Here is a 27,728-nt window from a genome sequence, read left to right as displayed (position 1 = left end):
GTGATGGTCTGATCCTGGACCAGCAAGCAGGCCTTAGACAAGAAGGAATTAAATTACTACTGTCAATCTCCTATGCAAACTGTCCTCATCTTTTCTCAGTTTTAGATGCCCAGGTTGTCCTTTTTGTTAAGTGTGCGTTCGAAACTTAAATATGGCATAAGGTGGTGAAATAGGTTACCCCACTGAATTGGCTTTGTTTCAGTCCACAATAACATTATTCCCTGCAAAGGATCAACCTCATTCAATGTGGTATGGGGATCTAGAAAAGTGAAATGGCTGGTTTTGTTTTGGTGGTAGCTCACAAATTGTGGCTCCATCCTTGAATTTTTTTTGCCATTATGCAGGTTGTGGATAATGCTTGCTTCTGCTTTGGATTTATTGTTTGCTTGGCCGAAGAATTATTTGAAGAGAAGTTTGTGATTGTTGTGTGACATCATCTTGTGTGTGTGATGTGGTGTCTATGGAGAGAAAGACAAAAGCCTTTGAAGATACTTATAGAAAAAAAAAAAAAAAAAAGACCCTTATGAGATTTTTAGAGTTATTTGCTTTTTTTAAGGGAACACTTTAGGGTTTCCTTTTTCGTAGTTGTTGAAGGAGGACTCCTAGAAAGACAAAAGATCCTTTGAAGATACTTATATAAAAAAAAAAAGACCCTTATGAGATTTTGAGAGTTATTTTCTTTCTTTAGGGGAACACTTTGGGTTTCCTTTTTGTAGTTGTTGGAGAAGGATTCCTCTTCTTCTATTTCCTCTTTCACCCCTGTAGGACAGTTTTTTTTTTTGGTACAGTGTTCCTCCTTGAGCGCATCTACTTTATCTTCCTTAGCAGATGAGTTCTTAACATCCTCTTTGTTGTAAAACAAAATAAAATTTCAATGCCATTTTCATCTTCTTGAGTAAGGTTGAAAGAAATATTATGTTCATCCTTCTTAACCAAGGCAGAAAAAGATTATATTTGGGCAGAAAGTACTAAGATGCAGAAAGTACTAAGATGTGATGGTCTGATCCTGGACCAGCAAGCAGGCCTTAGACAAGAAGGAATTAAATTACTACTGTCCATCTTCTATGCAAGCTGCCTTAATCTTTTCTTAGTTTTAGATGTCTAGGTTGTCCTTTTTGTTTAAGTGTGTGTTTGAAACTTAAATATGGTTAATTAATTTTTGCCACTGTACCTACTGTATAGTGTTTGTATCTTCCCCTTGATAACCTTTAGATCTGTGGCCATAATTCAACTATAATAGCACCATTCTCCATTTTCTCCCTTTCTATGTTCGTGAATAAGTCAATCAATTGAGTATGGTAGTTAACATATAACTATTTCACCATCATTTCATATTGTCCATCATCAAGTGAATGTGACCTTTGAAACGAGTGTGTGCCGTAGTTCTCTTTTAAATGATTTCAATTTTCACACTTGTTCTCCTACTTTATTTTCTTTTATATCTTGTGTCAATATAATTTCTAACTGATTTTTGAACTACACTCATACTATATCCTTTGTTTGTTTGCGCTGCTACTTTGACTTATTTTCTTATGAGTTTGCTAGGTTATTGTTTTGAGTTTTAGATGTTCCGTGCACATTTTAATTGTGCTCTTAACAGTTCGTGTTATTGGTCTTATGCAGAGTACAGAAACACTCTTTTGCTAAAGATTGCATCTGTCAGAGAAGTAGTAATGGGTGCTCCATTAAGAGTAGTTCTCAAACATCTTGCTTCAAGAACTGTTGCTCCTGATACAGAGCGGCTTCTTGCCCTTGTACATCGTCCTAAGGAGTCCCTTTTCCTTGTTCCGCAGGTAGAAGTTCTGCCAATAATTAAATCCATTGAAATAAAAGGAGTTTCTTCTTTGATAGTTGTATTAAATTATTAATTTTCCTGGTGTATTACTAGCAGTTGCCTGATGTCTACATAAGTTATAGCTTTTTTAGGTTCTTCTTTTTGTATTTTGTTGATACTATGCTTATTTTTCTCTTCTCTGTAATTTTAACATATAAGTCAGTAACTAGTGAAAGTTATGGTAGTCTTCTTTTCTGATTGTATGTATCAGCACAGCTTGTGATTTTGGCAGTTGTCTATCATAGTTCTTGTATTAATCTCTAGGAAAAAGCTTACTTATTATCCAAATGACATTGTGTAATTGCTAATGGCAGGTAGATAAGGTAACTGTGGTTTTTCCTATGAGATTCAAGGATTCCATAGATACTGTTCTTGCAACTTCATTCCTACAGGTATGGCTAGTATTTTAAAAAATTCTTGACCTCAATACTATCCTCATCTTTGTTTGATCCTTCAATGGAGCTTTCAATGCTCTATGTGATTTTCATGGAGCCACACTTGTGGAGATTCAATACGTACAATCTGCATCTAGTGTATTGGAGCAATACAAGTACCCACAGCCTGCAGTGCCATGCACAATTAACATCAATGTTTGAGGGTCTCTTCCTCTTAAGTTATCTGTAGCAAAAATAGCTTTGCCTGCTGCACTTCAACCATGGTTATTAAAATCAAAATTTTAAGTGGGATCGTAAGAGGGTCCATAAAATTAGATTGTAAAATCGAATCTTAAAATCGTAAGATTTTACGGATAATTAAAAATACCTTTTAATTTATGTAAATATATGTTTATAATGACATAATCCTTATTATAAATGATATACATGTACCTATTTCAAAATTACTTAATCTATCAATTTCAAAAATACTAAATAATATGAAATTTCTAAATATTAAGTCCATCATTTATCATCAATTCATCATTCATCCATCCATAATCAAAATTCCAAACAGCAAACATTACCATCATCATCAACAAATATTGTTCTTAAATATAAATAAAAATACTAAGTCATAAATTAGCATAAAAAAAAAAACTTGTTTGTTTCTATTTCTTACTTCCAAGTTTGCCTTTTTATCTTATTCTTAAATTAGCATCAAAACTTGTGGGAGACTTAGCAAAAATTTGCCCCCAAAATGGCACCTTTTCAGCGCCCTTGCGCTTGGAATTAATTCCAGCGCCCCCCCAAGGCTCAAACCTGTGACCTGCTGCCCAAGACCCGCACCTCGTGCGCGTGACCACCAAGCTGCAAGCCTCCTCACCTATATATGCGCAAAGATTAATTTTATACTAAGTGCAAGACTGACTTGGTAAACTCGGTCCGAGTTTACTGATTTTACATGTTTGATTTGTGAGTCAGGTCCGATTCTACCAAAACTCGATCCTACAAGTGAGTTGACTCGTTTTATGCTTGATGACCCGTAAACTTGTAAAATTGCTCGAGTCAACTTGCGATGTTAACGACAATGACTTCAACCAGGAGGGCAGTTATAATTTCAATCTTCTAATGGCAAGGGGCCTTACCCCTTTCAGTTTGTGCATTTTTCTGTTGTGTGTTTTGAATTGGTTAAGTCACCTCATGGGCAGTTCCCACTACATATTCTTAGGACTAGTTAGGGAAAAAGTTGGTTAAAACTAGCCTAACTTGTCAGACCATGACAGCATGCTCAATCAGCCTTAGCTATACTTAAGTGATGCCTATGCTGTTTGTCTTCAATCTGCAGATTTGCTGTCCAACCAAACCTGTCTAGCTTTAGGAGTGCTTGGTTCTTTCTTCCATAAACACTTAATGTTAAATCCTTCTAACATGGTTTTCCAAGCAAATATGATATTCCTTTACCATTGAATTGCGACCTAACAATTTCACTTTTTTCTAATCTCTTTGTGCTTTAGTTTGAGTAAGAAATCTTTCTATCCGGCATTACTTGAGATACACACACATAATTCTTAATCATTCATGTTTGATGAACATATAAAGATTTCCTAAGGATATTGATAAGTAAATCTCGAATATCTTGCTGGAGTATGCTTTCCAATGATTTCCCCTGGTTTGGTATTTTATAACAAACCTTGTAATGAAATGTTAGATGGGTACTTCATGCATTATAAAATATTTATGCAGTATGGTTTTTCAATCTTTCAAACTTTGTAGTGGCGCTCTTTATTTTCAAATGGGGAAATTATTTTTCTTCTATTAAACCCTTTATAATTTGGTTGTCTTAAGGAATTTGTGGAAGCAAGGCGTACAGCTGGACTTAGCAATGCCCCTCCTTGTTCATGGTCTCCTTCTCCTCCCTTAGAACTAAAGGGTGCTCCTACGAAGGCCTTATCTGCAAATGCTGGATTTGTTTCTTTTGGTATGGTCAAAAATTATATTGTGTTGGATAATTCATTTTTGTTGCCAATTGTAACATAATTTTGTCTGTTTGATCAATGCAGTCATTTTCCCACGCCATGTAGAAGGCAAAAAATTGGATCGGACTGTTTGGAATTTATCAACATTTCATGCCTACGTTAATTATCATGTTAAGGTGAGGCATGTCTGCACCTGAATTGCTTAATGTGTTTGGAGTCGATTTACTTGAGAAGAGAATAATGACCATGACATAGGGTTTAGTGAGTTATGTTAACAGCAAATTCTTACTTGACATTATGCATTAAAAATTGTCTTGAAGATGCCTGTTATGTTCACCTACGAAGAAAACAAATAGAACTGGATTAATACTAATTTCAGTTGAGCATGTGGTTAAATATCACTAGATGGTGTTGTCTTGTGCTTGACATCATGCTTTAAAAGTTGTCTTGAAGATGGCCGTTATGTTCACCTATGAAGGAAATAAATATAACTGGGTTAATACTAATTTCAGTTGACTATGTGGTTTAATATCTCTAGATGACGTCATCATGTGCCTTTGACCATATCAGAAGTCTAGTTGGTCCTCCATTTATTTTGCTTTTGCTTGCCTTGCCCTCTTCTTCTTCTTCTTTGCTCTATATAACCACATTGACTTCATAATTCGTACTCTTAACCACCCTGCACATCAGGATATACAGCATATAAGTTGCTTCTTCAAATATCACCTTTTTCCTATTACTAAAAATTATGTTGATTTCCTCCATTCATCAGATGATATCTAGTTTATATAATCCTGCTGTACAATTAGTTACCATATTGCACTGTGATCCTATGAATTATGATGAATTTCTCAAATTGTATACCTTTGTTATTCTGAGTTACTATCTTGGGGAATCTGGGCCAAATCACTGGGGTTTCCCCTGTGAATCATATTTGTGACTCTTCTATTATATTTGATACACATGACCATTGTGATTAGAAAAGGATGAATTATAAATCTTGTCATTGCACTCAATCTACCTACCATAGGTAGGTTATTTCATTATATTCTAGTCTAAGGTGGCACTATTAAGATAGAGACTTGTACATGGCATTGGTACCCACCTTCAGCATCTTTGTTTATTTATGCCAAGGGATGGCAGTCATGGCATGCTGTCCAGGACCATGTTGGGCCTAAACTATTTGACCTAAGCTGGCCACAAGATTTATTGTTTGGCCCATCTGAGTCCTACTCAATCAATAAACTTCAAACAAATAACTTCTGTATAAGTTATTGTTCTCTTTTACCATTTTGCTCTATGTTTCGTAGTTTCTTTGATAACAATTTTTGAAATTTAGTAATGTTAACAAAAAATGTGGTTTCATTTTCAAATCAGTTTTTCAATTTTCTCCATCTCCACCACTGTAGTCATTGCCTCCTACCCCCACCAACACTCGCCCTACTCTTCTTCCTTTCTTCCCAGCAATACAGCCACTCCCCTGTGCGACCACTGCCGCCACTCAACTACCCACCCATGGGTTAAAAATTGTTGGGATATATTGTTTTGATTAGCATGGAAGAGGAAATGTTTCATAAATGTCTTGGAATTGGTCTTTGGATTTTTTTGAAAATCTTCCGAAGTAAGACAGAATTTGAAAATTCATAAAAATATTTAGAAAAATAAATTAAATCCTTTTAAATGTGTAACAACATACTAATAAATTAATGAAACAAATGGAGGTCTCTGCAGTCATTGACATAAAATCAAGTGTGGATCTATAGGTCTTGCTATGAACCAGAAGTTTGGTCAAATTACTCAATTTTATCAAGCACAAAGTGTAAATGACTCTAAATCAGTTTAGGATCATAATAAAGTGATATGAAATACTAGTGTTAATATATTATGAGTATTTCTTTTTAACATTTTCCCAAAACAAATGTATGATACAACATATTATTTTGGTAATGTTGCCCCATGTTTTGGTAAGTTTTGTGTGCGTTTTGCTGGAAATGTTAGAAATTTATGGAAATGGGGTTTTCTGAGTTCATGTTGATACAACTTATTATTTTGGTAATGTTGCCCTCTATTTTGGTAAGTTTTGTGTGTGTTTTGATGGAAATGTTAGAAATTTATGTTTCAGTCTTTTAGGCCTTCCATCCTTCAATTTTAGTTTTCTTTTTTTATTTTGGGTTTAGATTTTGTTTACAATAAAAGAAAAGAAAGTTTAGCATGCTACTTGTTAACTTTAGTTTGTTTCTATTTTTACTTTTGATCTCTTCTTCTCTCCTTTCTTCTCTCCATCACTGGTGAAGGTGTTTGTTGACTTGTTGGTGGTGGAGAGTGTAGAGAAGGGGAAAGAAAATGAAAAAAATGGAGGAAAATATGAAAATACCTTTTTGTTCCTTGCTTGCACCTCCCACTGGCATCCACAATCTGCCATCCACAACCATTTTCAAGCATGTTCTTTTTTTTTTTTTTTTTGTGTCATTTGATTTTACTGTGGATAATATGTATATATATTTTTATTAAGCATACAAAAAGGACCCTCCCCCAACCCTAGCAAGGTGGGGAGCCTCATGCACTAGGGACACCCTCTTTTGCTCTAGTATTTTTCAGTGTAGTCAAAGGCGAGTGCCTGACTCACCTAGGCGCTTGGACGATGCATGGTGCTAAGTGCCACGCCTACTGCTAGGCGAGGCGCCTTCACTCAGGCACCACCTAGGCAAGTGTCTCTGCTGAGGCGTCAAGTGCCACAAGCGCTCGCCCAGGCCCTAAAGAATCAAATCTCAAAGAAAAATGAAGGAATCTGAAGAGTTACCTGCGGAAGGCTGAAGGCATGCAAAAAATCTCTCCATGTAATAGGATTATAGGGTAATAATACAATAGATTTGAGGGAGGCGACTTCAAGAGCAGTCACCATAGGTTTGATCAAGCCGTCATGCGCCGGAAACCATTGGTTCCTGATGGTGTGTCGCCAATCCTTCTGGCGATTAATCAGCACTGGCAGGCGACCCTCTGGTGGCCATCCCCCCCTCTGAAAGCCAATTTTAGATTGGTTTCTTCATTCTTCTGCAGCTTTTTACTGTTGGCGCCCTTGCAGTTTGGTCCTTCCTTTGGTGTTCTTCTTCTGCAGTTTTCTTTCTTTGACTCTTATGTTTGGTCATTATTTTCTGTTACTAACTTACTATTTTATTTTACATTATTGTTTTGAGTATTTGAGATGGTGTATAATGCATTGGGGTTAGGGTTTTACAGTTTTATTTTATTTTTCAAAAATTACTTTTCAGATTCAAAGGTCAAACTCAGCTATTGTTTGCTGGAAAATTTTATATTAATTATTATATATTTATTTATAATATAATTTAAATATATATTTGCTGATTAGTATAACATAATTTATATTTTGCGATTTAATAACTATATCTTTTGTCTTTGTTAGCTTTGCTATAACTCTTTAAGTTTTTATAATTGCTTATTTTTGTATAATATTTAATATTTTTTATAATTCTAGAACTTTTATTTTGATACTTGAGATGGTGTATAATGTATTCAGGGGTTAGGGTTTTACAATTTTATTTTATTTTTCAAAAATTACTTTTTAGATTCAAAGTTCAAACTTACTCTATTTGTAGCTGTTGTATTTGACAGTATTTTATATGTTTGTTACTGTATGCATTATTTGATTGTCTTTTTCATATTTATTATTATTATTTTTGTTAATTTAGCACCTTGCTTCGATTAGGAGAGTGCGTGGTGCGCAAGGCCTCAGGTGATAGAATGTTTAGCGCCTGAGGGGTGCCTTTCGCCTTTGCTACTTTGGTATTTTTCTTGGTTAAATGGCTTCATACCCTTTAAGTTCCTTGATTTTGTGTTAGAGATTGGGAACACTGGCAGCCTTTAAATCACCCAAGAAACCACTCAAACACCTCACAACACACTCACAGCTCACCCGACCAACATACCACAACACAACCATATACTAAAGAACAGAAATTTAACGTAAGAACAGAACAAGAAATGAAAACATCAAACCACACAAGGAGACAAAGATTATCCTGGTTCAGTTCGACTTGAATCAGCCCTATATCCAGCCTTCAAACCCGAGCACAACCTCTTTATTTGATCGATGATTAGTACAACAACTCCCCTCTTGCTCTCTCTCACGATACAAGCCTTTCGTACAAAGACTACTTACACACACATATAGCCTTCCACTCTCAAAGCTCTCATGAAAAACAAAAAGAGAGAACATGCGGCCTTCTAACCCCTAGCCCTCACTGCCCTATTTATAGACAACAGTGAAATTTTCTAGGCACATAATTGATATTTACAGTTTGACCTCCAAACTTTGAACTAATTACACTTGAGGCCCAACGCCTATCAACTAACCATTAAGCGCATATAAACAACTGCACAAAATCCTATTACTAACTCGAGACAATCTTCAACATTTTGTGTATTTATTTTTTTCACTTGTGAAACTACTCTTATGTTTCCACCAACCTTGCAAAGTTGGGACCCTTTTGTGGTGGGGACACCCTTTTATGTGAGACTACTATATCACCTCTTCCCATTTAGGTGCTCTCTCTCTCTCTTGTTTTCTTTTTTATCTTTTTTGTGATAATTATTTGTCTTATAAATAGGATAGTTTTTGGGTTGTTTGTGACCCTGCTTTTCCTCTTTTCTTAATGAAAAGGTTGACTTAAAAAAGTACTAGAAGAAAAGTTATCTTAAAAAAAAGCTATTTTGGAGCCTAAGATAATTGTTTTTAAAAAATCTTTTTTTTTAGTTATATTTTTGGTCACATGATTTATAAAATGATAACGATACCCTTGGAATAAGGTAAATACTATATTTTATGAAATAGTTGCATAAAAATGTAAAGATATATCATATCTCTTTCTTTTTAGTTAGTGTTTGTTAAAATGAGTAAGATAAGGTTGTATTAAACAAGGTTGGAATGTTTTTCGGACTAAGACATGAAGTGGTCAAAATAAAGCTGTGAAGCATTCCAAAATTTTTAAAAAACTGTTTGTTAAATTTTTTGAAATGCATTGGAGGACAAGTGTCATTTTTTCTTATCTATATCTATAAGAACCAAGATAAATTTATCTAGAGAGGGGGGGGGGGGGGTGGAGAGATAAATTTATTTGAGAAAATCTAGATAACAAGTCACGTGACTTATTTTCCAAGTCGCCAGATAAGTTTAACAAATTCAATGGAAAACACTTTTGTCTGTAATGCTGTCATATACCTAGGGTTTAGCCTAGGCTTGGAATGACAATCGGAAGGAGTTGATGGAATAGAATCAAGAACATAACATTGGAGAGGAAGAAATGGACAGAAATGGGGAAAGAATGTAGAGAGAAATGAGAGCGAGTTGTAGAGAGAAACGAGAGGAAGATTGGAGAGAATTTTTAGAGAGAAATGAGAATTTCATTTAATCAATTCAAGCATGCTTTCTTCCTACAACAGTGGCTTATTTATAGCCCACTGCTCCTGCACCCATGTGCAGTCCGTTTGGCCTCAACCATGCACCCATGTGCATAACAACTGAAATCCTAACAAATTGCAATATACCCTCTAACAACTATTTATATCTCTATTACAATTTTGCCCCTCTATTGCTTCTAGGGTCATGACAAATGCTTTCCGTATCCCATTTTTTTCAGTCTATATTTTGGTTAACAAACACTACCTTCGTGGAAACTAATTCTGTATGCAATTGTCATGATCCGCATAGCAAGGGGGGTGGTATAGTAATTAAATGTAATAGGAAAGGAGGAATAGCAAATTAATAGAATATGCTGTTGGGGGCGCCGGGGGGGGGGGGGGGGGGGGTATAAAGTTTGATGTTGCTTTGGGCAGGTTGTACATTCCCTGTTGTAAGCGGTTACCTGCACATGGGAGGAGAGGATCCAGCTATATATACAACTGATTCCTTCCACCTTACGGTTATGAAATTATTCTAACAAATTCTGAATATTCTCTCTCCAATTCTCTCTCTCCCCCTCACTCACTCTCTCTCTCCCCCTAATTTCTCTCTAGATCTCCCGCTTCCTCCATCGATCAACCTACTGATCGAGAATTACTGGTCAGTTCCTTGGGAGCTAACATTTTGGTATTGGAATCGGTGTCTTGGGTGACGCTCGGGTCTTAGAGAAGCCATCGCCATGGCTGATGGAATGAGGATGATTCAAATGGAGAACCAACTATAGCAAGTTTCGACAGCAATGGCTGAAATGAAGACTAGGATGGGTACTCTTGAATCATTAGTAGGAGTAGGGGTGGATAATCGGATTACTCAAGCGATGGAAAGATGGTGTGAAGAAAACCGAGAGCAGAGTGCTCTGTTGAGAGGACAAGTAATGGAGCAGATGCAACAGTTCATTAGGATGTTCACATCCTACCAACCCGTTAGGCTCTCAACGGAGTTTCCTCCTAGAGATAGGTCGGAACCGATCATTCCTTGAGTGGGGATGTAGCGTTTGCCTGTAGGAACGTCAGAATTCGAATTAGAGCTGAAGATGGTGGAGGAAAGCACGTTGGGAAGAAGGCCCGGAGCTCAGGCTAATCGAATCAACCGAACTTCCCTGTGCCAAAATTGGAGATCCCACTCTTTGATGGGGAGAACCCGAGGTGGTGGATAAGGAGTAGTGAGAGGATGTTCTCCTTATACCAAGTTCAAGAACAGTAGAAAGTCACTTTGGCATCTGCTTACTTGAATGATATGGGAGATTCCTGGTTTTAGGGATGGCTTGCCACTAAAGAGGGGAGGCCATGGAATGTGTTTGCTGGAGACCTCTATGCAAGGTTTGGGGACAAGAGCTTGAGGGATGTAATCGAGGAATTTAATAAGCTCAAGCAAGATGGAACAGTGCAGGCCTATCAACTCAAATTTGAGGAGCTGAGGTCCTTAATGGTGGTGGCACCAACCCCACCTGTCTGAAGAATATTTTGTGTTGAGTTTTATCAGTGGCCTGAGAGACGAGGTGAGTCCAATGGTTAAAATGATGCAACCACAGACAGTGGAGCAGGCCGCTGACAGTGCAAGATTGCAAGAAATGACAATTGAGGCTTTGATGAAGAAACAAAGGAGCTAAGTGAAGGGGGTAATCACTGGTGGATGGCAGGTGGGAAACCAAGTCAATGAAGGGATATGGGGCATAGTGGCAAAGGAGTCTTAGCCCTACCTTCGACAGCCACTAACCTTGCCAATGGGGGAAGATTGATGGAACAAAGGTGCCAAGTAGGTCTTTGCTATAAGTGTGGGGATAAATATTTCTTTGGGCATAAGTGCAAAAGGCAACTGTTGATATTAGAAGCAGATGAGAATGAAGAGGAAGAGGTAGAGATAACCCGAGAAGTTGATGAAGAAGATAAAGGGGAGATTTCTCTGCACGCCCTAAAGGGATCAGCCAACAAGATAATTAAGGTGGAGGGGAGAGCTCACAATGTCTTGGTAGTGGTACTCATAGATAGTGAGAGTACCCATAGCTTCTTGGATGAAGCCGTGGCCTAGAAGTTAGTGTGTGAGATCTCAAACTCTCACCCTCTGTCAGTAACAGTAGCAAATGGTAACAAGGTCTTGAGTCAGTCCTCCTGTTTGGGGTTTTGCTGGGAAATGAACAGAGAAGAATTTGTGGCTGATTTGAGGCTACTTTAGCTGGGAGGTTGTGATATGGTGCTTGGGGTGACTGGATGAAGGGGATTAGCCCTATTAGTTTCGATTTCAACAAAATGGTGGTGACCTTTGAGAAGGATGGGAAGAAAAAGACACTAACAAGCAGCCATGAGTCAAGGACGTGTAAAATGATCTCGGGAAGGAGGTTGCAAAGGATGCTTAGAAGCAAATTCTCCCAAGTAGCCCAGCTCTTTTCCATACATGCCATGGAACCCACTCAAGAAAAATGGGAGCAAGAAGGGGAGTTGGCAGTAATAGTGAACAACAGCTCACATGAACCTTGGAAGGTACAAGAAATCAACTCTCTTAACATGCTTTTAATTGAATTTAGGGACCTCTTTTCCGAACCAGTTTCCCTACCACCCCAAAGACTATATGATCACGCCATTAACCTTAAACCCAATACAGAGCCTGTTAATCTAAGATCTTACCATTACCCACCTAGACAAAAGATTGAAATTAAAAAGCTCATTAAGGATATGTTACAAAAGTCTATCATACAACCAAGCCATAGCCCATTTGCATCACCCGTGTTACTTGTCAAAAAGAAAGATGGTTCATGGTGGTTTTGTGTTGATTATCGCCAACTCAATGCCATGACCATCAAAAACAAGTTTCCCATACCTATTGTGGAAGATTTGCTTGATGAATTTAAAAATGCTTATGTTTTCACTAAACTCGACCTAAGATCCGGTTATCATCAAATTAGGATGAGGTCGGAGGACATTTCTAAAATAGCCTTCAAAACCCACAAAGGGCATTATGAATTTATAGGAATGCCTTTTGGCCTCACCAATGCTCCAACAACCTTTCAAGCATTGATGAATCAGATTTTTGAACTCTACTTAAGCAAATTTATATTGGTATTTTTTAATGACATCTTAATCTATAGCCCCACCTTTGCCCAGCACTTAGACCACTTGAAAACTACCCTTGAGGTCCTTAGATTCAATAAATTGTACGTTAAGGAGTCGAAATGTGCCTTTGCATAAAAGTAGGTGGAATATCTAGGGCATATTATATCAAAAGCAGGGGTAAGTACTGACCCTAACAAGGTGGCAACAATGATTGCTTGGCCCAAACCTCAGAATGTCAAGGGATTGAGAGGATTCTTGGGGCTAACCAGCTACTATCGTAGGTTTGTAAGGGGATATGGTGTCATTAGCCGACCCCTCACCAACCTATTGAAGAAGGATGGATTTCAGTGGGATTCCAAGGCAGAAGAGGCTTTTTGTGAGCTTAAACAAGCCATGAGTGAGGTGCCAACCCTAGGCCTACCAGACTCCAGCAAGCCTTTTGTTCTTGAGACAAATGCGAGTGCTAATGGTATTGGGGCAATGCTGGTTCAGGAGGGAAGACCATTAGCATTCCTAAGCCAAGCCCCATCGCCTAGGCATCTTGGGCTAAGTATCTATGAAAAGGAGCTATTGACAGTGTTAATGGTAGTGGATAAATGGCGTCATTACCTGGAAGGAGGAAGATTTGTAATTAAAATAGACCACAAAAGTCTGAAATTCTTGCTACAGCAGAAGTTGCACGCACAATTGCAATGGAAGGGAATGACAAAGCTAATAGGATTGGATTATGTAATCCAATACAGAAAGGGATAGGAAAACCTAGCAACTGATGCCTGTCTAGGTGTTTTGAGGAAGGGAGTATGGCTGCAATCACAACCATCATTCCCCACTGGTGCCAAGAGGTGGTTGATAGTTATGAAGCACCTGGAAAGGCCAAGGAGCTCCTCTAGTAGCTGGTGATAAACCCAACATCAAGGCCGAGTTACACTATGAGCAATGGCTTAATCCGGTATCAAGGGAAGTTGGTGATAGGGGAGGATGAAGAGTTGAGGAGGAAAATAATAGAAGCACTGCATGCTTCTCCTATAGGGGGACATTTGGGTATTGAGAACACCTATCACAAAGTTAGACAATTATTCCAATGGCCAAGAATGAAAAGGTATATCATGGACTTTGTATTAGGCTGTGATACTTGCAGGAGGTGCAAGTTCGAGAATGTAGCCAAACTAGGGCTACTACAGCCTTTGAATACTTTTTGGGGACCCTAGGAAAGTATCTCAATGGACTTCATTGAGGGACTTCCCAAATCAGAAGAAAGAGACTGCATCATGGTGGTAGTAGACAGGTTCACCAAGTATGGCCACTTCATCGGGTTGATTCACCCCTACATTACTCAGGAAGTAGCAAAGGTGTTCTTGGATCAGGTCATTAAGCTACATGGAGTATCTAAGGCCATAATATCTAATCGCGACAAGATTTTTACTAGCTTGCTGTGGAAAGAGTTGATGGGATTATTAGGTGTTAAGCTTCATATGTCGATTGCTTACCACCTTGAATCAGATGGCCAAACCGAAAGGGTGAATCAATGTTTGGAGATGTATCTAAGATGTTCTTGTTTCCTACAACCAAGAACATGGCACAAGTGGCTTCCCATGGCCCAATGGTGGTACAACTCTAGCCACCACAGCTCCATGAAGAGGTCTCTTTTCGAAGACCTCTATGGCTATAAACCGCCCCTGCTACCATCCCTAGGAGACTCTTCTACAGTAGTAGCTCTAGATGTTTACCTTCAATAGAGGCAGCAGGCCTTGCAGGTGCTCAAAAAGGAATTAGCTAATTCCCATAACCGAATGAAGCAATTTGCAGATAGCAGAAGGAGTGAAAGGGAATTTTAGGTTGGTGAATTTGTGTATTTGAAGCTTAACCTGGGTCACCTAAGGGCTTTAGTGCAAAACCCCAGCTCAAAGTTAAACCCAAGATTTTATGGACCATTTCCCATCACTGCAAAGGTGGGAAATGTAGCCTACAGGCTGCAACTACTAGAAGGCTCCAACATCCACCCGGTATTCCATGTTGCACTCCTCAAAAAGTCAGTGGGAGCACAACCAACGAGCCCTACTCTACCCACTCTCCCAAATGCCAATGACAACCCTAAGGAACCTATAGTTGTGTTGGATAGAAGGGTAATCTACTGGCACGGGGCTCCCATTCCTCAAGTTCTCATCAAGTGGTCTCAACTCCACTTGGATAATAATACATGAGAATATCTTCCGGACATCCTCCGCCAGTTTCCAAGAGTGGCCAGCCTCCTCCACATTTCTCGAGGACAAGAAAATTTTGTAGGGAGGGGTAATTGTTATGATCCGCATAGCAAAGGGGGGTGGTATAGTAATTAAATGTAATAGGAAGGGAGGAATAGCAAATTAGTAGAATATGCTATAGGGGGTGGTACAAAGTTTGTTGCTGCTTTGGGCAGGTTGTGCATTTCCTGTTGTAAGCGGTTACCTGCACATGGGAGGAGAGGATCCAGCTATATATACAGCTGATTCCTTCCACCTTACGGTTATGAAATTATCCTAACAGATTCTGAATATTCTCTCTCCAATTCTCTCTCTCTCTCCCTCACTCTATCTCTCTTTCTCTCCCTAATTTCTCTCTTGATCTCCCTCTTCCTCCTTCGATCAACCTGCTGATTGAGAATTACTGGTCAGATCCTTGGGAGCTGACAGCAATTTTAAGCAAGAAGAACAGTTGAAAAAAGACTGGTGCTAACATGCTATATTGCATTCCTCAATTTGCTTTATAAATTGATGTGCTTTATGCTTCAATGATTGTGTTAAACATGTAATTTGGCTCGTTTAATTCAAATTTCTTGTGAAATTTCTAAGCAGTGTTCAGAAGGTTTCATGCACACTAGGATGAGACGTCGTGTGGAGTCACTAATTCAGGTAACCATTTGTTGTTGTTTACTAAGCATCAATCATTCTTCTTTGCAGCTTAATCATCTTCCGTTAGTTACTGATTTGCTCTAAGTTATGCAATAATGCTATACTTTTGCTTAGCAACGTAGGGAACTAATTTTTGCTGATTCATTGAAATCCTGTAGTATTAGCAGGAGTTTTGCACAACATATTGATGCATAAATTTGCAGCTCTAGTAACTACATGGTGAAAAAACCAAGTCACAAGAAACCTCTTATAAGAGGAATTTACCAGGTGAAGTTGGGTACATGAGCAAAAAAAGGTTAAATATTGTTATTTGTGGGCTTGGGAGCTTGTGTGAGCAGACAACTCTCACTAAACGAACATAATTATTGACACTGGATCATGACACCATTTTGAAGTTGATAGGTTTTTTGGGACCCGCAGTGAGGCTTGACAACATCTGATTCAAGAAACGAACATACTGGTTTTATTTCAATAGAGCGTGCTTGGCATTAGGGCTGCTCAAAACCCAAATCAACCCAAATAACGGAGCTACCCAACCCAAACTGTCGGGTTAGTTTGGTTTTATTTTAAATTGGGTTGGGCTGGTTTGGATTTTTTTGAAAAACTTTCGTCTGGATTGGGATGAGACTAATAATAAAATTTAGCCCAAACTAACCCAACCCAGCCCATACATTTATTATAACTAATATTTCATAATATATTAATTATTTAATAGAAGTTGAACAGTTCACTCATTTTTATAATATATTATGAACTTTATATTGAACTTTTTTCTCATTTAATTATGCATAATATCATTTAGTAACATTAAATTATAGGCAATCTTTTTTTTCACTGAATCATCACTTGATAATTATATTATAAGCATGCAATAATTAAAGAGGACTTTACAAGATGGCCAACCCGAAAAACCAACCCAATTTTTTTATGGTTTAGGTTAGTTGGGTTGTAAATATTTGCTCTTTGGGTTGGTTCAGGTTAAAATTCATAAAAAAATATTAGGTTGGGTTTGGGTTGAGACCAACCTAGCCCATGTACACCCCTTCTTGGCATAAGGTGGTGAAATAGGTTACCCCACTAAATTGACTTTGTTTCACTCTACAATAACATTATCCCCTGCAAAGGATCAACCTCATTTAGTGTGGTATGGGGATCTAAAGAAGTGAAGGAGTTATTCTCTTCGTGTTTCAATTTTGAGTTTTGAATTTATTTTCAGTTGTGTTTTGAGTGTCTGTTTTGAGATTGTTGAAAATGCGTTTCTTTTGTCTGTAGTGGTTTTTGCGTTTTGAAAATTTTGAGTGTATTTGTGATGAAAACAACCAAAACAACTTTTTGTTGTTTTGAGTTTTCTTTATAAAATTTTTCATTGTTTTTGAAAATGCATTTTTGAAAATATGAAAGTAAATACGTTTTCACTGTTTTGAAAAACTGAAAATAACCTGAAAACAATAAAGAGAACAAGGCCGAAATGGCTGGTTTTGTTTTGGTGGTAGCTCACCAATGTGGCTCCATCCTTGAATTTTTTTGCCGTTATGCAGGTTGTGGATAATGCTTGCTTCTGCTTTGGATTTATTGTTTGCTTGGCTGAAGAGTTATTTGAAGAGAAGTTTGTGATTGTTGTGTAACATCATCCTATGTGTGTGATGTGGTGTCTATGGAGAGAAAGACAAAAGCCTTTGAAGATACTTATAGAAAAAAAAAAAAAGACCCTTATGAGATTTTTAGAGTTATTTGCTTTTTTTAAGGGAACACTTAGGATTTCCTTTTCCTAGTTGTTGAAGGAGGACTCCTAGAAAGACAAAAGCTCCTTTGAAGAAGAAAAACCCTTATGAGATTTTTAGAGTTATTTTCTTTCTTTAGGGGAACACTTTGGGTTTCCTTTCGTAGTTGTTGGAGAAGGATTCCTCTTCTTCTATTTCCTCTTTCACCCCTGTAGAACAGTTTTTTTTTTGGGTACTGGCTTCCTCCTTGAGTGCATCTACTTTATCTTCCTTAGTAGATGAGTTGGTTAGTTTGTTTGAGCTCTTGCATGGGGTCTTTGTGTTAAGGGCGTTTTCATCAGACCATATCTACCTTTACTTAAAAAAGAAAGAGAAGAAAGAATATCTCTTCTGAGTGATCTCCGATGTCCAATCTTTTTGAAGTTGTTGGTACTCTCCTACTAGAAATCAATCCTTCTGAGAATAACCCTAACGAAATTCCCTACTTCATATTCCACTTGTATTTGTTCTCTAAACATCTCGCTTGTGCCTGCTAGTGGACTCTTAATGTGTTGCTTACATTGTATTTCATAAATTAGTGATTTAAATCAGGCCCAGAGGCACCAATCCAAGTAGATTGTAAATATAACCATAATTGATATAAGACAGACTAAACTGGAGCTTCTTCGACAGACATTTTTCGATCCATGATTCAAGTGATCAACTGCTAAGCTTTGCAGCAAATTCCAAAGACTGGTTGACAACCTTTGTCTGTCCAGGTGGTTGAGGTTATGGCTACCACTATCATTAAGCTTGTATTGTCTACCTGCCACATAACTAGAAGAATGACTAGGACACGGAGTTTATTATTTGAAATAATAAATATCACTCTGTAAAGATGAACTGAATATAACTGGCACTTTCCCTTCATCTGTAGCCTTCTTTTACGTAATGATGTGAAAAAAAAAAAAAAAATACTTGTCCGCTGCTCATATACAGCCTTCTGTAATTTAAGGATATAGGTACTAATATAATTAAGCTTGTATATTTAACTGCTACATTCTGTAAAAATGACTAGGACACGGAGTTCATTGTTTTTGAAACAAGAAAACATCAGTCCGTAAAGGTGATATTTCTCCTGATTACAACTGCAGCACTGCATCTGTATGCTTCTAATATGTCATGGAGTGAAAAATTTCCTTTTCACCCCTATAAATTTGGAATACGCACCTTACTATGTGGCAACCTAAAACAAAGTTTGAACTCAAAATTCATCCACAACTGACTTGCTCAGGTGAGGGGCATAAACAATTCCACATTCTTCATCATTCCCCCGGACATGGTATTGAGTGACAAATGGAACTAGAGTTGATGCTGTAGTTGGAGATCTGGCAAAGTTGACTACTGTGGAGCTGTAGAGAAGTAGAGGGAAGAAAGACGTGGGACATTGGGTTTATATTGTTGAGTTGGAACAAAAAAAAGGAAAGAAAAGCTAGTGCAACACCTTAAAATTAAAATATGACTGGTTTAGGGGAAACCCAAAAAGAGGTTGGAATGAAATGCCGGTATGATAGTTCATGAATGATTGTTTATAAGGATTTTTCATTTAAACTGACCTGTACTTAGGTATTTAGGCAATGCGTTAACTTAATGTGGTCTGCCTCGATGGGATTATGGTTCAGTTTGTCTTCACTAATGGTGGGAAGGTCCTTGAATCCTGTTAGAATCCATGGGTGGCACTTTTATTTGACTGATGCCCAGGAATTGTCATATTTATTGCGTATCCTTTAAATCTAGGAAATTGCTGTATTTCTTAACTGGGAGAACAAAGCGATTCAGAAGCAGTGAATACTTAATTGCTACCTGCATGTGCCTTATGACTGTGACTCATTTGGATGATTAAAAGGGCTGGTATAGGACCTTGAAGTAAATTTACCATCTGATTGGCAATATGATGCTGAGTTGATTTATTCTTTCCACGTGTAATGAAAATCAATACTATTGGTAGAGGCATCTTTGTTAAGCAGAGGGGTTTTAGTTTTACTCTTGAACTTCTGACTCTGGCCAACACTTGTAAGTTGGTTCTTTTCTTTTAGGTAGAAAATTCTGGATATGGACATTTCATTTTTTTTTTTTCAGTTTCATTCTTAGATTGCAGCATTTGTTATTTGTTATTGTTGTGAATTCACTTTCATCCCAAATGTCTTCGCAAAATCATGCATTTCCTGTGCTTCAGACTCTGGACCGTGCTAAACCAGACACGGAGAAAGCAAAGAGAAGCGGACAGAGCAGATCCTTCAAGCGATTGGTCTGTTTTCAGGATATCTACTTAATCCTCCATTTTGTTGTTGTTGTTGTTGATATTGTTATTGTTCTTGTTCTTCTTCTTTATTCTTTTCAACCCCACCTAGTGGGATTAAGACCTGAGATTGTAGTGGTGTTCTCTTGTAGAGCCTTGCGGAGTCAAGGAATGGGTTGAAGAAATAAAGTTTGGGTCATTGTGTGGAAGGGTTGGGTGATGCCACGCTGAATTTGCAGAGAACTCCGAGGAAGTGGTTGTGTTTATGTAGGGCGGATCATTGCAGTCATTTGTGGTAAAGGGAAATGCTACTAACATGTATTTTTAGATGGATGCTGAAATGCAATGCAAATTAAATTATGTTATGGCTTTGTTGCTTTATGTGAGTAGAGCTCTACAGCAAACAGATCACAGTTTTCTTACCGCCTGTTTCTTTCTTCTATATTCATATATTTGTACGGTCGAAGCAATACTTTAAGTGCCAGTGTTATTTGGGCATTTTTTAGTTCACGAGACTTTTTGTCAATAAAACACCATAAACTAAAGCAAGTACACTTAATTAAAAAAAAATGTAGTTAAATAGATCAGAGCAAACTTTTTGGGCCCTGCATGCTTATTTGTTGTGAATATTATTCGTGGATTATTATGTTTCCAATGAGTTTACTTTTAAAAAAGTAGGGATTGTAAATTTACATGAATAACAACACACACACACACACACTAAAAAAACACAAAATTATCTAAGACCAACCCAGTATAGAGGGCGTTCGAGCATGAGCTCTTATTCAAAATATATCAATATGTATATAATAGAGCGTGTTTGTGCAATTTGTAATTCATCATGTATCTAGACATATATCATGACATGTCGGCCACCACTTGATGCACTTGCATGCATGCAATGGTGGAAGTCAATTCCATGCTTGCACCATCACCAACTGGGTCACACTCCTGACGTCTATGCCAATATGTCAACTGTGTGGACTCATGCCTTATTCTTACTCAATTGTAGGTCATATATATATATATATTGTATGTACATGCATTGGTGTTTGAAGCGATTAGGGATTTGTTTACGCGATCACATCTGATAAAAAGTCAGAAGTGTTTAGTTATGATCAATGCCTGATTGAATATATATGATTAATATTCAGTTTAAAAAGATGAATATATATATATATATGTACATGTATAGTCATTAATTAGTCAATCATGAATTACTATGTCACGGACATTTAACGTTATTGGAGTAAAGTCATGTCCCGTGCTTTAAGTAAAGTAGGGAGAAGCTATGTGTGAGCTTTAAGGATTCAGCATATCCATTTGTACAGATTTGATTAGGCACCCTCGGGAGCCTCCATTGGCTTCTCCAAAGGGAAGAGAAAGAGAGAGAGAGAGAGAGAGGATCAAAGCCACTTTAACATTGATGTGTGGATAAAAATCATTCATAGTTTTGTCAAGGAGTAAAATGATAAAATTATTAAAAAAATTATACATAAAATTTATCTTTATAAGACAACAGTAAAATTATATATAAAAATAAAATATTACTTAGTACTTATGTGTAGTCGGGAGGGAGGGTGGAAAAGTATATGTAAGACTCTTCTTATTGTAATTATTGTATATGTATATATGTGTGTGTGTGACGACCAAAAACAACATTAATTGAAGGGTAAGTAGGATGCTATCATTGCAAACCTTTATATGCTGCTGCTTAGAATGGAGTCTTTAATTATTAGACTGACTACTGGGTGCTTTAAAACCGCTTGCATTGCCATTCATGTTGTTGGCTTTGTCTGCTCAAGTACAAGCATATATTTGAGATTTTGAGAGTGCTTTTTCTACTCTCAGAGCACAAGAAAATCTATTTACTTACCTCACCTGCCCCCAATAATAATATTTATTTACTTATTTTTGTTATTGGTGACAATCTGAATTTGTATTTAATAAATTTATAAAAAAATAAGAATAAAAAACTAAAAAATTAATTATCACAACTCAAACAGCGCCATATATTTTCATTCCATTACCAGCTGGATTAGATGTTTCATGAAGGTTTCATTCATGTTCTTACCAATAACCACCAAAAATCCTGAAGTCTTATTCATGCATGCATGAAAGAAAAGAGAGATTCTCATTCTACAATTCTAATTCCCTCACTGCCTCATGAAGACTCTAGGAATATCCCAATGCACAGCCACAGCTTCAAATACTTTCATACAGCTGATGGTGGTGAAAGACAATTTATTGACTCAATCTTACATGGATAGTTAATTAGGGAAGTCCATATATAAATCTATTAGTCCCCCTTGATTAACTTTTTTGAATTAGGATTCATGGTGTTACAAGGGATATTGACATCAATTCAAGGCCACTATCCAGTGACAGTAGGCCAACAAAATGTTTGGATTAGATTAAATATGAATTTGTAGCCTAACTTTAGGGCTTAGGGTTTTAAGATTAGTTTAGAATTATATAAAAATTATAATTACGTGTCTGATCATATCTTAACTAATCTACTCTCTATTATTATGCTTGCACTTTGAGAAAGGATTGGAGAAGAGTCATATCAGATTACAAGGTCCCTTTGCATAAAGTAGAGAGAGAGCTTCTGTTAAGTTTGAAGCTTCAGAATTCACTGTCTGGACTTTGATTAGGCATCTACTGTAGCGTAATCCACAGTGGAGGAGTCTCATTGGCTTCTCCATGGGGGATAAATAGAAGGAAATGCTAAAGCCACTTTAATATATATGGATGTGGTGATTCAAGCCAAATCTGTTGATGTATATATCAATCTCCTTTTGTTTGAGCAACCCATCAGATATTTTTGCATTTACAGTGAAATCAAAGGGCTTTAATTGCATCAGAATCAGATAAACTGCAGCAAAGCACTCTTTGTTGGATTTTGTGTGATAAAAACTATTTTCATCTGGCTGGATTTGATGTGTCCTCAACAGTAAACCTGAACTTAATTAGCTTTGCATCTTAACGAACTTATGAACTTTGCCTAATTTGCATCTTAATTAGCAGTGGAGTACGATCATGATTTGTTTCATGCAGGAGGGACCAAAGAAGATTCCAGCCATGATAATGGATTGTCTTCCTAGCTATGAACACTCATCATCAAACCTTACATGGGGCTCAAGCCATCACAGTGAATTGAGTGTATCCCCCAACGGATAATCGCTCATCAATTCAACAAAAACTGTTCCCTTCTGGACCCTCCCATTCATCATTTCCCGAGCTGTCGTCGGCTGCAAATCCGGCAGCCCCATCTCCCATCTTTCCTAAAAGGAGGAAAAAAAATAAAAAAGACAGCAACTTTTGATTCAAAAACATGGTCACTTGTTACTTAGCTGCCAATGAGTGTCACACTTAACATGAAAATCAAGGCCCATTAATGTGTATTTTTCTTGCTTTCCCAGCCGTCTGAGTTCATTGACCGGATCAAAAAATGAATATTATTCTCTGTGTTAGCTCTTTCTTTGAGAGAGAAGAGAGAGAGAGAGAGAGAGAGAGGTATAAAGCCTAGAATCCAACAAACTCCAAAGTAAAATGGTTGCTTTTCCTTTTTCCTTGAAGTGGTCTAAAGTAAGAGGCGCAGCTCCTCAGTGCTACTTCTTATTTCTATGCAAAATAACAAAAGAAAAAATGATGGTCCACTGAACCCAAGGCTGTCTATCTACATGGAAAGATGCAAAAACCAAACCCAACTCTGATTTTGCTGATTGATCAGATTCAGCTAGCAAGCTTGCTGAAGATGCAAGCAACAAATTAAAGCTTCAAGAAACCATGGATGCAAGCAGATTCAAGCTAGGGGAGGACAGGCAAGTAATTTCAACAAAGAAAAGGTTGCAGATTTCTGAATTTTGGTTGATCAAACGGTCTGTTGGCAAAGAGTGCATCTTTATGCACAAACTTCGCTTTTGCTTTTCTTCATAAAGTTAAAGATGATAGATACCACAATATACAGGGGAAAGGATGCAAATAAAATGAAAGCCAATGTCCCATTTCAAAAGCATCCAAGGCCCTCTCTTTTTCTCTCTTCAATTCTTTAAATGTTCACTGCTTTTCTTCAACCTTGATAGTTCAGCAATGGCTGCTTCCGGTGCTAGCCTTGCTCTCGTCGTTTCTCTCCTCCTCGTTTTCCTCGGATCTTCTCATTCAGTTTCTTTACAGGCCCTGTCTCTTAAGAGGCAGGCTTCGGTTCTGATTTCTCTTAAACAAGCATTTGAAGCTCCCAACTCTTTTCTGGATAGCTGGAATATGTTAAACTTGGAGTCCCTCTGCTCGTGGACCGGCATCAAGTGTGACTCCGAGAACAGATCAGTGGTTTTGCTGGACTTGTCTAACTACAACATCTCTGGCTCTTTCTCACCTGTGATCACTGAGCTTCAGACTCTTGTTAACTTATCGGTGTCTGGAAACAGCTTCTCGGGAGCTTTCCCACCCGAAATTCACAAGCTGGGAAGCCTGCAGTTCCTCAACATTTCAAATAACCTGTTTAATGGAAGCCTGGATTGGCAGTTCTTGGAGTTGAGGGAGCTCTTGGTGCTGGATGCTTACAACAATGAATTCTCTGGTTCTCTTCCTTTGGGGGTTGCCGAGCTTACGAAGCTGAAGCATTTGGATTTTGGCGGGAATTACTTTTCGGGTGAAATCCCTGCTAGCTATGGAAGGCTAGAGCAGCTAGATTTTCTCTCCTTAGCAGGAAACAATTTGGTTGGTTCTATACCCGGTGAGCTCGGGAACCTTAATAATCTGAAGGATCTTCGTTTGGGGTACTACAATCAGTTTGATGGCGGAATCCCACCCGAATTCGGCAAGCTGATCAAATTGGTTCATTTAGACCTCTCAAGTTGTGGCTTGAAAGGTCCAATTCCTCCAGAGTTGGGCAATCTGGAGAAGCTGGACACCCTGTTTTTGCAAACAAATCAGCTCATCGGTTCAATCCCTCCCCAGCTAGGCAATCTCACCAGCTTGAAGTCCCTTGATCTTTCCAACAACGGGCTCACAAGAGAGATCCCGGTTGAGCTCTCGCGCCTGCAGGAGCTCACCCTCCTGAACCTGTTCATCAACAAGTTTCATGGTGAGATTCCTCGGTTCATAGCCGAGCTGCCTAAGCTGGAGGTCCTGAAGCTTTGGCAGAACAACTTCACTGGATCCATCCCACCATGGCTCGGACAGAATGGTAAGCTAATTGAGCTTGATCTCTCCACCAACAAGCTCACCGGGCAAGTGCCTAACTCTCTGTGTTCTGGAAGGAGGTTGAAAATCTTGATTTTGCTGAACAATTTTCTGTTTGGTCCTCTACCTGAGGACTTGGGAAAATGCGACACGCTCTCAAGAGTTCGACTTGGGCAGAATTACTTGAGTGGATCGATACCAAGTGGTTTTCTCTACTTGCCTGAATTATCACTGATGGAACTACAGAACAATTATCTGACTGGACAGGTTGAGGAGGAGATGGGCAAGGTACCTTCGAAACTTAGCCAGCTGAATCTGTCAAACAATCGCTTATCGGGTTATCTTCCTTCTTCTATCGGAAACTTCTCGAGCTTGAAGATCCTTCTTCTGAATGGAAATCGATTCACGGGGGATATTCCATCTGATATAGGCCGGTTGAAGAATATCCTTAAGTTAGACATGAGTAGAAACAACTTCTCTGGTGGAATCCCTCCCGATATTGGTAATTGTTTCCTGCTGACTTACTTGGATTTGAGCCAAAACCAACTCTCAGGTCCAATTCCAGTTCAAATTGCTCAAATCCACATTCTAAATTACCTCAACATCTCTTGGAACCACTTGAACCAGAGCCTTCCCAGGGAAATAGGATCCATGAAGAGCCTAACCTCTGCAGATTTTTCCCACAATAACTTCTCAGGCTGGATACCTGAAACCGGACAATATTCTGTATTCAACTCCACTTCCTTTATCGGCAACCCTCATCTCTGTGGATCGTACTCGAATCACTGTGACTATTCGTCAACCTCACCGGTAGCAGCCACCAACCAAAAAGACAACAAACCCAAGGTCCCGGGAAAATACAAGCTTATTTTTGCTTTGGGGCTTCTGTTTTGTTCCTTGGTTTTTGCTCTATTGGCAATTATCAAGACCCGGAAGGTGAGGAAGAATTCGAATTCATGGAAGCTTACTGCATTCCAAAAGCTAGAATTTGGAAGCGAAAACATCTTAGAATGCTTAAAAGACAACAACATTATAGGCAGAGGTGGAGCAGGGATTGTGTATAGAGGAACAATGCCAAATGGAGAGCCAGTAGCAGTGAAGAAACTGTTGGGGATAAGCAAAGGCTCTTCTCGTGACAATGGCCTCTCCGCAGAGATCCAGACACTGGGCAAGATCAGGCACAGGAATATCGTGCGACTGATGGCGTTCTGTTCAAACAAAGACACCAATTTGCTGGTTTACGAGTACATGCCAAATGGAAGCTTAGGTGAAGTTCTTCATGGCAAGAGAGGTGCATATCTCAAGTGGGACACCAGGCTCAACATAGCCGTGGAGGCGGCCAAAGGCCTCTGTTACTTGCACCATGACTGCTCTCCTTTGATAATTCACCGCGATGTCAAGTCCAACAACATCTTGCTCAACTCTGATTTCGAGGCTCATGTAGCAGATTTCGGGCTTGCCAAGTTCTTACAAGACACCGGAACTTCAGAGTGCATGTCTGCAATTGCCGGCTCTTATGGCTATATTGCTCCAGGTAATCAATTCTATTTTTGTCACCGCTTAACGCCGCATTTCAGGCATACTAAAGTTCGACGGGTGAACATTTTCTGCCATTAACTGCAGAATTTTTCCTTCAGTCAACTAAATCATGGTTTGGATCACTGGTTCTTCATCTCCATGATTAAAGAAAAAGGTTTTCCAAGTATAGATAGAAAGTATATACTGTCTTTGAACCAAAGTAGGAAGGAGAATCATGTGGAGTCCAAGAAAGGCTACCACACTAACATAAAGGAAAATTCTCCCCTTCAACTTTTCCTTTTCACCCCCACAAAGAATGGGTGGTGAGCTTTTTCTTTTCTCGGAAACCATAATGCCATCCCCCTTTGGATCAATATAAAATCCCTTTTTTGACTAAAAAACTTAACATTTAACTAATGAAAAAGAGCATGAATCCAAAGCATAACCCCTCGAGAATCCTGGTTGGGATCCAATATAGCTTTACTTTTACCAAGCCCTATAAAGAGAAACCTGTCTGTAATGCAGATATAAAGCTCAGTTACCTCTTCATTTACTGACATATTTTGTTGTTTCTTTCCCTCAGTTAACGAGTCGAATTCCTAAGTTCTATCTGTTGTTCTCATGTAACAGAGTATGCATACACATTAAAAGTTGATGAGAAAAGCGACGTCTACAGCTTCGGGGTGGTGCTTCTAGAGCTTGTAACAGGCAGGAGGCCAGTGGGAGATTTTGGGGAAGAAGGGATGGACATTGTTCAATGGACAAGGATTGAAACGAACTGGACGAAAGAAAAGGTGGTCAGAATCCTTGATGAGAGGCTGAAAAATGTTCCTCTAGATGAAGCAATGCAGGTCTTCTTTGTGGCAATGCTGTGTGTGCAAGAACAGAGTGTGGAGAGGCCAACCATGAGGGAAGTTGTCCAGATGCTTGCTCAAGCCCGGCAGCCGAATTCGTTTCCCTTGCAATGACTCACTTGATTCAGCACCCCAGTTCATGTTAATTCCTACAGTTCTAGCTAAAATTGTGACAAAAAAAAAAAAAGGCAGCAATGGCTAAGGGTCTAAGGCTGAGTAACTCTGCTTAAGCTTACGTGAAACAGATACTGTTTTCTTCACTTTGTTGGTACAAGTAGAATGTGTCTGCAATTTGCTATATATATAGAATTGATGTAGGCAGCTCCACATAATGAGATATACAAGTAGGGGGGTGATATATTGTTGTTTTTGAGTTCAAAATGAGGGGGTGTTTTGGTCATTTCAGGTGGTATGGAGATGGGAACAGCGAAAGTGTGTACTTGTGTCTTAAGGATGAGAGTTGACCGTGTTATACATAATTGTGCCATCAATGGGACAAAAGACCTGAGGTTGCTTTTGAGCAGAAAAATGTGGATGTTGACAAAGTAGTCCATTGGAATAACTGTCCTGGA

At 38.4% G+C, this 27,728-nt stretch overlaps 2 protein-coding genes across 2 annotated transcripts in view; both read left to right on the top strand.

Annotated features, from left to right (window-relative positions):
• LOC127795074 (actin-related protein 2/3 complex subunit 2A) overlaps positions 1-19,976 on the top strand; it is a 29,092-nt gene extending 9,116 nt beyond the window's left edge. The window contains exons 4-10 of the mRNA XM_052326521.1: positions 1,624-1,793; positions 2,149-2,226; positions 4,057-4,189; positions 4,272-4,363; positions 15,542-15,598; positions 19,535-19,606; positions 19,750-19,976. Coding sequence (XP_052182481.1) covers positions 1,624-1,793; positions 2,149-2,226; positions 4,057-4,189; positions 4,272-4,363; positions 15,542-15,598; positions 19,535-19,606; positions 19,750-19,785 — 638 coding nt within the window. The 3' untranslated portion in view covers positions 19,786-19,976. The remainder of the gene's footprint in view (positions 1-1,623; positions 1,794-2,148; positions 2,227-4,056; positions 4,190-4,271; positions 4,364-15,541; positions 15,599-19,534; positions 19,607-19,749) is intronic.
• Positions 19,977-23,150: 3,174 nt separating this feature from the next.
• On the top strand, positions 23,151-27,514 carry LOC127794490 (leucine-rich repeat receptor-like serine/threonine-protein kinase BAM3). The gene is made up of 2 exons (XM_052325627.1): positions 23,151-26,318; positions 26,933-27,514. The coding sequence occupies exons 1-2, from the start codon at positions 23,600-23,602 to the stop codon at positions 27,268-27,270; spliced, it is 3,057 nt and encodes a 1,018-aa protein (XP_052181587.1). The 5' UTR covers positions 23,151-23,599; the 3' UTR covers positions 27,271-27,514.
• The last annotated feature ends 214 nt before the right edge of the window (positions 27,515-27,728 follow it).

The sequence above is a fragment of the Diospyros lotus genome, chromosome 2 (genome assembly GCF_014633365.1).
Source record: "Diospyros lotus cultivar Yz01 chromosome 2, ASM1463336v1, whole genome shotgun sequence".
NCBI classification, from domain to species: domain Eukaryota; kingdom Viridiplantae; phylum Streptophyta; class Magnoliopsida; order Ericales; family Ebenaceae; genus Diospyros; species Diospyros lotus.
Note: the sequence above shows the minus strand (reverse complement) of the source record. Positions and strands in the feature narration are given on the sequence as shown.